General features: G+C 46.5%; 1 protein-coding gene across 1 annotated transcript in view; it reads right to left on the bottom strand.

The window, feature by feature from the left end:
- Positions 1-11094, bottom strand: part of LOC138249019 (extracellular calcium-sensing receptor-like) — a 161683-nt gene extending 150589 nt beyond the window's left edge. The window contains exon 1 of the mRNA XM_069203077.1: positions 10967-11094. Coding sequence (XP_069059178.1) covers positions 10967-11094 — 128 coding nt within the window. The remainder of the gene's footprint in view (positions 1-10966) is intronic.
- Positions 11095-12248: the final 1154 nt, after the last annotated feature.

Here is a 12248-nt window from a genome sequence, read left to right as displayed (position 1 = left end):
TATGCAAGTTCTATTGCCTTTGCCAATCTGTTTTAGCCATGCTGTACACTAGTGAGACTACTATTCAGCATGGCTCAAAGTTAATGGCATAAATAAGAATGATGTGCCATCGACTGGTGTGGCGTAGTGTCATGGAGTAAGTAGAGTGTCCTAGAGTGGAGCAGTAAACTAACTTTAAAGGAAGAGGGGTCCCTTGAATAAAATGCAACACCACTCCCATAAACAATTATATTAAAGTAGTATGCAAATAGAATGTTTCATGCATTTATTCAATCAAAATATAAAAGATCAAATGTAGTGGGAAAACATCAACATGGAAAATCGAGAAAGACTGGTATTCGGGCATTACACAAGTTATCTGGATGAACCAATGTCACCAATTACAAGAAAAATGTAAAAAGTAACCTATATAGTACAGTGGTTTGGAGGAGGCTGCCCTGGTTTGTAGTGGGCACCTATGGTAGTTACACCTTATACCAGGTCCAGTTATCCTGTATTAGTGAAATGTAGGCAGTGTCTAGAAGCCAGGCTCTCTAGGGGTAGTGTGGATGAGCGGCCAAGGCCTAACTAGGAGACATGCAAAGCTCATACAATACCACTGTAGTCACACAGTACTCACACACATGAAAGAAAATACTCAGTGTTACAAAAATAAAGCTACTTTATTTTAGTGACACAAATGCCAAAAATACCATAGAGACTATACTCCCTTAGGAGGCAAGTAATACACAAATTATATACACTAGTATGCGAAAATAGGCATAAAAACAGTTAGAAAACAGTGCAATTAGTGAAAATCACAATAGTTGGAAATGGGTCTAGGGGGAAACACAAACTATATACTAAGAAAGTGGAATGCGAATGTCGGTTTCCCACCTAGGCAAATGTGGTGTGTAGAGGGGCTCTGGGAGTATTAGAAAACGCCAAAGGTAAGCAATAGAACCCACCTCAGAGCCCAGGAAAGCAGGAGTAAATCACAGTAACTTTCCCAGAACACGAGAAAGAAGATAATGAAAGAACCCGAAGACACAAGAAGACACAAGACACAAAGGGTGGATTCCTAGACCTAAAGACCTGTGGAAGAATGGGACTAAGTCCAAGAGGTACAGAAGAGTACAGGGAGGACAGGAGCCCCTGCTAACCCAAATCAAGGTGCAAAAGAAGAACCACTGGTAAAGAACAACAGTCGGTACTGCACCCAAGAAAATGGATGTGGATTCCTGTTTGGTGCAGATGATATCCCACACCGGATGGATGATTGCCATCTGGTTTGCATCGCTGGATTCTGCCAACAAGCCTTGGCACATGGAAAGCTCACGGTTAGCGGAAAATGACACTGCCCGGGACCAGGAGGGACCTGGTGGACTCTACCCAGAAGGAGGAGTCAGAGGGGGCTCTCAGCAACTCAGACAGCCCACAGAAGACCAGCCAGTGCACACAGGAGTCCCCCAGCACGGGGACAAAGGAGTTGCAAAAGAAGGCCCACGCAGCACAAAAACAAAGGATCCCACGCCGCCAGAGAACCACTAAGGAAGCTGTGCATCACAGGAAGGAGTGCTGGGGGCCGGAGCTACATTGTACACAAAGAATTTCATAGAAGGATGCCAACAAGCCTTGGCAACTGAAAAATCTGTGGTACAGTGGGGTACTGTCTTATGTGGGAAGGCAAGCTCTTACCTCCACCAAAGTTGGACAGTAAGACGTCAGGACCATAGGGACCACTTCAGTCCACCACCCGTGATGCAGGATCCATGCAACTCGTCAGGAGAGGAGACCCACGCAGATGGCAGTCGTTGCAGAGAGGTGCCTGCTGAAGCAGGGGTGTGACTCCTTCAATCCAAGGGAGATTCGTTCATTCTTCTGGTGCAGGCTGAAGAGAGGCTGTCCTCTGAGGATGCACAACCGGGAAACAGTTGCATTTGCTGGCAAGAGCTGAAGATACAATGTTGCAGAAGTCGTCTTTGCTTTGTTGTTGCAGTTTGTGGAGTTCCTGGAGGGTCTAGATGCAGTTTCTTCAGTGAGAAGGTGAAGTAAAGGATGTAGAGGATTCCTGCTGGAGTCTTGCAATCTGAATCTGAGGAACCTCCCAAAGGAGAGACCCTAAATAGCCATGAAAGGGGTTTTGGTCAGCTAAACAGGTATGCACCTATCAGGGGACGGCTCTGACACCACCTGCTGGCACTGGCCACTCAGATGCTCCCAGAGTCCACTGCCAACTTGGAATCCAAGATGGCAAAACCCAGGGACCCTCTGGAGGAGCTCTGAGCACCACACCTAGGGTGGTAATGGACAGGGGAGTGGTCACTCCTCTTTCCTTTGTCCAGTTTCATGCCAGAGCAGGGACTGGGGGTACCTGAACCGGCGTAGACTGGATTATGCAAGAAGGGCACAAAATGTGCCCTTCAAAGCATTTCCAGTGGCCTGGGAAAGGAAGCTACCCCTCCCAAGCCTGTAACACCTATTTCCAAAGGGGGAGGGTGTAACACCCCTCTCCCAAAGGAAATCCTTTGTTCTGCCTTCCTGGGCTTGAGTTGCTCAAACAACAGGAGGGCAGAAACCTGTCTGAGAGGTGGCAGCAGCTGGGGCTGCCTGGAAAACCTCAGAAGGCTAGAATGGCAATACTGGGGGTCCTCTAAAGAGCCCCCAGAGTGCATGAAATCATACAACCATTGCTTGCAAAAGCCTTGGGGTATGATTCCAACATGTTTAATACCAAACATACCTATGTTTGTAGTTACCATTATGTAGCTGGGAATTGGGAGTGACCTATTTCCAGTACACGTGTAAAATGGCATCCCCGTACTCATGAAGTCTGGAAAAATGGTTGTGGAGGTCGTCGGGGCACCTCTGCTAGTGCAGGGGTGCCCTCACACACTGGTACTCTGTACCCTGCCCTCAGGGCAGGGTGGCCTGCCATGGGGGTGACTTATAAGTGACCTAGTGCAGTGTAACTGGCGGTGAAAGGGTGCATGCACCTTTCCACACAGGCTGCAATGGCAGTCTTGCAGAAGCGTTTGCATGGACTCCCTATGGGTGGCAAAAGAAATGCTCCAGTTGAGCGGTGCAGAGTAGAGTGTTGTGGTACAGAGTAGAGAGGAGTATAGTTCAGTTGCAGAGTGCAGTGTTGCAGAGTAGAGTGTCATAAAGGGCAGTGGTGTAGAGTAGAGTGTCAAAGAATGCATTGGTGTAGAGTGCAGTGATGTAGAGTGATGCAGAATAGAGAAGAGTGGCTTAGAGTACAGTAGTGCAGAGTAGATTAGAGTTGCATAGAATGCTGTGGCATAGAGTAGATTGCTGCAGAGTACAGTATAGTGGTGAAGAGTAGATTGTTGCAGAGTGGAACATAGTGATGTAGAGTGCAGTAGCATAGAGCGGTGCAGAACAGATTGGAGTGGCGCAGGGTACATTGGAGTGGTGCAGGGTAGATTAGACTGTCATAGCATAGAGTGGAGTTGGGTAGATTGCAGTGGCATAGAGGAGATGATTTCAAAGTAGAGTGAAGTGTCCTACAGTAGAGTGGTGTAGAGTAGATTAGAGTGCAGTAATGCAGAAGAGAGTGCAGTGGGACAGAGTACAGTGGCATTGAGTGCTGTAGTGCAGAGTAGAGTGGCGTGGAGTTCAGTGGCAGAGAGTGCAATGTTGCAGATTAGAGGGTCGCAGATTACAGTGGTGTAATGAAGAGTGGCATAGAGTGCAGTGGCATAGAGTGCTGTGGCGCAGAGTACAGTGGCATTGAAGGCAGTGGAATAGTGCTGTGGTGCAGAGTAGATTGGCATAGAGTGCAGTGGCATAGAGTGCATTGGTTTTGAGTAAAGTGGTGAAGAGTGCAGTGGCAGAGTGCAGCTGTGTAGTGTACAATTGTTAGAGTAGAAAAGCATAGATTGCAGTGGCGTAGTGTAGAGTGCTGCAGAGTAGAGTGGTGTAGAGTGGAGTGGTACAGCATAGATTGCAGAGGCGTAGAGTAGCACAGAGTGGAGAAAAGTGGTATAGGGTGCAGTGGCATAGGGTAGATTGTTTCAGAGTAGAGTGAAGAAAAGATAGAGAAAAGATAATATACTTCAATATGCTTAAGTATGTAACAATAACAACAACATAAATAATAACGCTAGGCATAACAGCCCAAAATGAAATATGGCTTCTCCCTGTTAGCCACGCTGTAATCAAGCCCTTCATTACCTAAATAACAAAACATTAAACATAAATGTTAGAAAAATATAGCCTTCTAATAGCTAAATTGTTGTGTGAAAAGGTAAAATCAGGGCTCAATCTCGACTTCACTGTTTCACCAACTGGTGTGATCTTAGGCAAATACAAATATTGTGTTTCACAGAGTCTCCTTTCTAGCCTGCAGGCATCAGGGTGAGTGGGACTCAGTTTCCTCTTTAGATCTTCCTCATTGTCTTGCAGCTCCTCTTGAAGGCGGCAGGTGATGCAGACAGTAATCATCCAAAACTCTTTTCTCCTCCTCGTGCCTTTTGTTCTTATGAGCACCCTTAATGCCCACAGCTATGAACAGGACAAACAAAAGGGCAGAGGAAAGGTCGCAGGGGGCCTCTGGACTCACCTTCATTCTGTTCCCATCAGATTGGAGGATGGTCCGTACAAGGCTATTATAAGTAGCGCTTTTGTGCGCTAATGGCCCTCTGAATAATAGATGTGAGAGGGGAAATTATTTTGTCCCCTTGTCCCCCTCACCTTCGTCCCCCGTGTCGCCCACCCTCCAACATCTGGGGGGGATACATTCCCTCCGTCCCCCACACTTTCTATGCCCATGGCAGCACTCTCCCCTGATGCATGACACCGTCTGCACATGAGTGGTTCTTCACCCCGTAGCCAGGGCACGACGTGGGCGTATCCAGAGGGGAGGCCTAAGCCGTACCTGATACAGGACTCCTTTGGCCGCTTGAACCATCCAACGTCTAGATATGGTTGAGGTTTAAGGGCTTTATATTCATGTATTACTGTCCAGGCACGTGAGCTGGTGTATAGGGATTCTTTGTCATTGACCACCGAGAACTTCTAATTTATCTCATTTAGGGGGTTATTACAACTTTGGAGGAGGTGTTAATCCGTCCCAAAAGTGACGGTAAAGTGACGGATATACCACCAGCCGTATTACGAGTCCATTATATCCTATGGAACTCGTAATACGGCTGGTGGTATATCCGTCACTTTTGGGACAGATTAACACCTCCTCCAAAGTTGTAATAACCCCCTTAGTCTTTTTCAGGTCAAGCGAGCAAGCTCTCTGACATGTTGTAATCTGTCTGTGGGCTTTTAACCACGCCCACCGCATGCCCATCACTATCACACGTTCAGGGGCTCGCCTTTCAAAAATCCTTTGTTATCATTGGTAAATGCTTTATGTTTGTCCCTCGTACGGGTTACCACGCTGGACATCGACCCTGTCACATGGATAATTGCACGATTGCCAAGATGTTTGACTGCAAGCAAACTTCTTTTTCCTTTTGTGTCTCTCCTTCGTGCTCATGGCTGCTGTGACGCTTTGAATCGGCTCGAATATGTCAACAGTTTTACTTTTAATCTTCAATTTATGTGGCAAGAAAAGTCCAGTGAGGAATTTACAATGCTAATAGCTCTAACTCGAGCAAACACAAGACCCATTGCATTGCAAATGCTCGTTTTCACTTTTGGTTTATTAATGAGTGGCCTTGTTTAGAGGTACGGTCCAACCAATTTTTGCATTGATTATTAACACTATGCCGATTACCAGTTGAATGTTAATTGCATTCCTTAGGATTTGTGCATGATTTCACCATCTTTTCAGGTTGAGCACACCAGCGCTTTGACCTGTTGTAAGTATTGTGGGCTTTTAGCCACGCCCACCACATGCCTATCGTTTTTACATTATATGCACTCTGGTCTGCTAAGTAAACGTTCTTTGCAGCTGGCAGATTCACCCTGTGTACTACCTTAAAATGACCCCAAGCTTCCACTAGACAAAAGTCAGTTTTCTTGGTTGCCATGGCGCTCACAGCGGTCAGAGCGCAAACCCGATCAACTGTATCGTTTTTACATTATATGCACTCTCATCTGCTTAGTACACATTCTTTGCAGCAGGCATATTACCCTGTGTACTACCTTAAAATGACCTCAAGCTTCCACTAGACAAAAGTATGTTCCCTCTTCAGAAAGAACATATATTGTCAAAGATATATTGACATTGTTTAATTACATGCACTTTGTGATTTGCCTGGTACACGTTCTATGCTGCAGGCACATTAACTCTGTGCTATCTTATGATGACTTCAAGCTTCCACTAGACAAAAGTATGTTCTCGTGGCTGCCAGGCACTCACAGTGCTCACTAGATCGGCGGTATCGTTTTTACATTATATGCACTTTGATCTGCTTAGTACATGTTCTTTGCAGCAGCCATATTAACCCTGTGCGCCACCTTATGATGACTCCAAGCTTCCACTAGACAAAAGTACGTTCTCTCCAGAAAGAACATAAATCAGCAGTTATTTTGACATTTGTACATGACATGCACTTTGTGATTTGCCTAGTACATGTTCTTTGCCGCAAGCACATTAACCCTGTGTGCCACCTTATGATGACTCCAAGTTTCCATTAGACAAAAGTATTTTCTCCCTTCAGATAGAAAATAAATCGCCAGAGTTATTTTGACATTACAAGCACTGGATGAGAGGCAGCCGGCTGAAACTGAACTCGGACAAAACGGAGGTCCTCCTCCTTGGGCCCACCCCTTCTGTCTGGGACGACTCGTGGTGGCCAGCCTCTCTGGGAACCCCACCAACACCAACTGACCACGCACGCAACCATGGCTTCATCCTCGACTCATCCCTCTCCATGTCAAAGCAGGTCAACGCCATCTCCTCCTCCTGCTACAACACGCTCCGCATGCTTCACAGGATCTACAAATGGATCCCAACCGAAACAAGAAAAACGGTAACACAGGCCCTCGTCAGCAGCAGGCTTGACTACGGCAACGTACTCTATGCAGGCATCCCGTCCACACACATGCAACGCCTCCTACGCATCCAAAACACCTCCGCCCGACTCATCCTCAACATTCCCTGCCGCAGCAACATCACCCCACACCTGAGAGACCTGCACTGGCTCCCCGTCGACAAGAGGATCACCTTCAAACTCCTCACCCACGCACACAAAGCACTCCACAACACCAGACCAGCCTACCTTAACAACAGACTCAGCTTCTACACCCCCACCCGACAACTCCGCTCTTCCAACCTCGCCCTCGCCTCCATCCCCCGGATCTGACGCAAATCCTCCTGCGGCAGATCTTTTTCCTACCTCGCCCCCAAGACCTGGAATACCCTCCCGTCTGACCTAAGACAGATCCAGGACCTGCTCACCTTCAGAAGACACCTCAAGACCTGGCTCTTCGAGCAGTAGCAGCACCCCCCCTTTTTTTCCCCAGCGCCTTGAGACCTTCACAGTATGTAGTGCGCTTTATAAATGTATTGATTGATTGATTAATTGTGAGTTGCCTAGTACACGTTCTTTGCAGCAGGCACATTAACCTTGTGCGCTACCTTATGTTGACTCCAAGCTTCCACTAGACAAAAGTACATTCTCTTGGCTGTCATGGTGCTCACAGTGCTCACAGCGTGAACTCGATTGGCGGTATTGTTTTTACATTATATGCACTCCGATCTGCTTAGCACACGTTCTTTGCAGCAAGCATATTAACCCTGTACGCCACCTTATGTTGACTCCAAGCTTCCACTAGACAAAAGTATGTTCTGTCTCCAAAAGGAACATTAATTGCTAGAGTTATTTTGACACGTTTACATTATATGCACTCTGTGATCTGCCTAGGACACGTTCTTTGCAGCACACATATTCATATCTGCTGCTCGTAGTTATATTTTAATAATGTGATACAAGCTGGAAACCAGCCCTTGGAGTAGTATTTGTAGAGTTGTCCAGCTCCCTAGTTCGATGGATGATTCCCTCATTAAGTTTATGTTTGAGCTTTGCATTATGAGATGTGTAGTTAATTTTCATAACGTGATACAAGCTGTGAATATAAAGCAGAAACTTGAATAGATGAACTACACACGTTTGAATCTGTAAAACTTGTCCTGTGTGTGCTTGTATTTATAAAACTAACCTCGAGGAGAGCTTACAGTTGATTATGCTGCACAGTGGTCAATATTTTATAACTAATATTTCAGTTCGAGACTGACTGAGGATCATTATTATCATGTGAGATGGCTCTCTTCAAGCGTGTGAAAAATCAAGGGTGTTTTGTTCCACTCCCCAGACTGCTGTAAAGGTATAGTGCTCCAATAAGCAGGCATTCTGGAAGTACAATTATTTATTCATTGACCCACAGGCAATGTTGCCTGTACCAACTGCCAAGTAAATATGACTTGCAACTGGGAGTAGTTTGTGTTTTAAGGGCCTGGGTTAGAAAATATTCTAGTAGGCCTACTAGCCCTTTAGTTCCATGCATTGCCACTGGAATTATTTGGCAGAAAGGACCAAAATATGCAAGAGTTGACCAATTAATGTGGCAAAAAAGTCCAGTTATGCATTTACAATGCCAATAGCTCCAACTCAAGTGTAGTGAGACATTTTGCATTGCAAACTTTTTTTTTTTAGTACCAAGCAGGGTATTTTTTTTGGGGGGTGGGCATAGTTTATTTCCTTACATTTGTCCCTTGGTAATCTTCCCATGGCACTGCCTGCTGTGCAATGTTAGAGTTAAACAGTTGTGTATGTACTGCGCTGCCACAATTACTGTTCTCTAATGTGTGTAGAGATAGATTTCCTAAGTCCAGGTTGTCAAGTGTTTCCACCATGAACTTATGGGACAACAGAGGAGCTAGGAGGCTGAAATAGAGGCCAGTTTTTCAATGGTGCAGTGTGCAGGCTGCGGAAATCCCTTTGTGAATATGGGGGTTAAGGGGTGCCCCAGCCCAGCACCTTAAGGTCACAGCCAGGTCTGGTCCCTTGCTGCATTCTATGAACATGCAACAGTGTAGGTGTTCTCTGCACAATCCATTCTGCACAGCCTGTGGAGCACTGCTCTCCAATACACTCTTTTAACAAAGTGCTACATACAGCAAGGACAGATCCCTTGCTGCCTTCTATGAACACAGAACAGTGCAGGTTTTCTCCCACAATCCATTTGGCAGAGCCTGAGGTACAGGGCTCCCCACTGCACCCTTTTAACAAAATGCTATGTACTGCCTGGATCCTAGGAAGGCATGCCCATCCCAGTGGACTTCCCCGTCTGGTGCAGGACAACCATTTAATGAGGTGCCTTCAGAATCACGACCATCCTGGCTTACATTCAGACGCCAGTGCTCTGCTGCACCCTTGCGGTGGCTCCCCACCCCTGGGACACACTACTGCACGAACACCATACACTTGAATGGTGGTCCTTCGTGCTCTCGGATATCACACAAAAATGGGAGTAGGGGCTTTGAAGAAACTGAAGAAATCTGAAAATGCATGCCTTGCATTGAGGGAGACAATCAAAGCGGTTATCCTGAATACTGTCCAGTAGGAATGAGATGCTAGTGTAGTGTTTACTGAAGTCATACACTAAAGAACCCCGCACCCCTTCTTCCTGGGGGCTGTATGCTCATATGTCAAACATATACAAGAGACTGTGACTGTAAAAATTTATTTTTGAATAGCATGCAAAAAAGCATTACTTTTTTGTGTTGTCTGTACCATCTGGGGTTTATTTAATGTTACATGGGTCCACAGCTAGAAACCGTGAACCCAGGTGCTTCCTCACTCACCTCCCAGGTTCGGGGGGCCCTTGTTGTGTGGGGGTCACAGGGCTATGTACATTTCATGCTTGTGGAGTACTCTCCTCCTCTAGCCTGCTGTTTCCGCTGCTCATGCTGCTACTCCATGCTTCCTTCACAGTCCGCAGTGTAGCGAGAGGTGCAGTAGTGGAGAGGGCGGCATGCGCACCCTACTGAGGGATGTGTGCGTGCTCCACTCTTTTGGGAGTATGTACCATAGAGTAGCTGTCTCTATCCCCTTAAGAGCTGACCAAAGCTACAGTGACATCACACTAGTGACTAGAAATATCCAAGTGCGTTAGAGGGGCTCGGCCTCTATGCTTGAGAGAGATAGTAAGGTGTCCTTGATCTAAAACTAGCACCAACATCTATGCTTCGGCAATACGGGCTAGGGTTGAACTATAGGGCAGTACCTGAGGGCTTCTCTGACAACCAGGGTCTCGAACCGTTTCTAGAGTGTTTGTGGACGGTTTTACGGTCCGTTAAGCCGGATTCTACTCTTAGGCCCAGATTTAAGAGGGCCTGGCGCCTCTTTCCACTACATTAGCGTCATTTTTTATGACGCTAATGTGGCCCAACGAGGTCAAAATCGCAGCTCTAGATTTACAAAGTGAAAAATTCACAAACTTACCAGACAGCACCTCATCTGAGTCGCACATTTATTTGGAAAATGTTGTTAAGATTTGTCAACCGCCGCCAAAGATATAGGCAAGTAAAAAAAAGCTTTTTCCATAGAAATTAGGTCCTAACTATAATTATCTAGTTGCGAGTGCCACTAGGTCATATATATAATGAACATAGTGTCTGACCTGCCTCTACTGCTAATTTTCCATGTGCTTCTTCACAATAGCACTCTGAAGTAACCAAAAGGCGACATGTAGCATTGTACAAAGACCCTAAAGAATTAAGGGCTGATTATGAGTTTGGCGGACAGTAATATCCGTCCTTCAAACTCCCAACAGGGAGGTCGCAAGCACCGCCAGCCCCATTACGGCTTTCCCACTCGGATGACCAGCGGAAACCAAGGTTTCCACTGGTCAGCCCAGTGGGAAAGGTGTGGCAGCATTGCCGCACGCAGGGGGCATGAACATAACAGACAGTGTGCATGTCAAGGGTGCTGGGCATGGGGACCCTACACTTCCCATGCCATTAGCATGGGCAGTGCAGTGGTCCCTCGGTGCCCCCCTGCACTTGTTCTCCACTAGCTTTTTCATGATGGTGGAACCACCATCAAAAGACTGGAGGAGAACAAGGTTTTTAATCAGCAGGGCAGCACTGAGTTCAGCAACAAACTGGCTGATTACAGCCAGCTCCGCCATCAGCCGTTGGGATCTAGGATCTGGGCGGGGATGGCGGTAGGCTGGCGAGTCTGCCTGCCAAACTTGTAATGTGGTGGTCGACCGCCACAGTGGTCTGACCGCCACTGCGAGTCTGGTGATCCTCGGACCGCCACAGTCATAATTGTGGCCTAAGTGAATAAAACAATTATACTAATTTCTATCACCATCCTCCTCCTATGTCACACTTCTTCTGTTGCATATGTTTTCATTGTTTATTTATACAGCCTATGGGGCTGATTAAGAGGATGGAAACACCAAACTGCCGACGTGGAGGTCGCCGCCATGTGGTTGACCTCCCCGCTGGCCTCATTACAATTTTCCCACTGGGCTGACCAAGCCAGCCCAGTGGGAAAGGGGCAGCAACATTGTCACGGGCTCATAATATAGCTGGCAGCACTACTGCCACACTCATGGGGTACCAGCACCCTCAAAATGCACACTGTCTGCACAGCAGACAGTGTGCATTTCAAAGGTGCTGGGCAGGGGGACCCCTGCACTTGTTCTTCGCCACCCTTCTCATGGCAGTTCAACTACCATGAAAAGGCTGGTGGGGAACAAGGTTGTAATCAGTAGGGTGGTGCTGAGTTCAGCGCCGCCTGAGCTGATTGCAACTTGCACCTCCATCAGCCTGTTGAGATCTGAGAACCTGGTGAGGATGGCGGGAAATTGGCGGGTCTGCCCACCAATCTTGTAATGTGGTAGACGGATGCCACAGCGGTGGCGGTCAGACAGCCACCGCAAAACTGGCGGTCTTCAGTCCGCCAGCCTCATAATCTGGCCCTATATACTTACCTGCCATTTGTCATCCCAGACTATCTTGAAATGGCTTTTGGGCGAATAAGCATCAGAAAAAAATGATCCATAAAACTTTAAAATATTTAATAGTTAAAAACATCTAATTGAATTAGTTGAATTTGGATGCGGTGTCTGTTACTGAAAGCATTTCAGGTTATTTTTATGCATAATAGTTATTATAGGTTTTATTGTATCTGTGTTAGTATTAAAACACAGCTATGGGTCAGTATGTAAGTTAACTTCCTTACTCAGATGTAAAGGAGAGTCATTATATAACGTATTGGTAAAAATCAATAATCTTTGTTTCCGAACCATAATTTATTAATATGATTTCTCAG

The sequence above is a fragment of the Pleurodeles waltl genome, chromosome 8 (assembly GCF_031143425.1).
Source record: "Pleurodeles waltl isolate 20211129_DDA chromosome 8, aPleWal1.hap1.20221129, whole genome shotgun sequence".
NCBI classification, from domain to species: domain Eukaryota; kingdom Metazoa; phylum Chordata; class Amphibia; order Caudata; family Salamandridae; genus Pleurodeles; species Pleurodeles waltl.
This window is presented reverse-complemented; position numbering and strand designations above follow the sequence as displayed.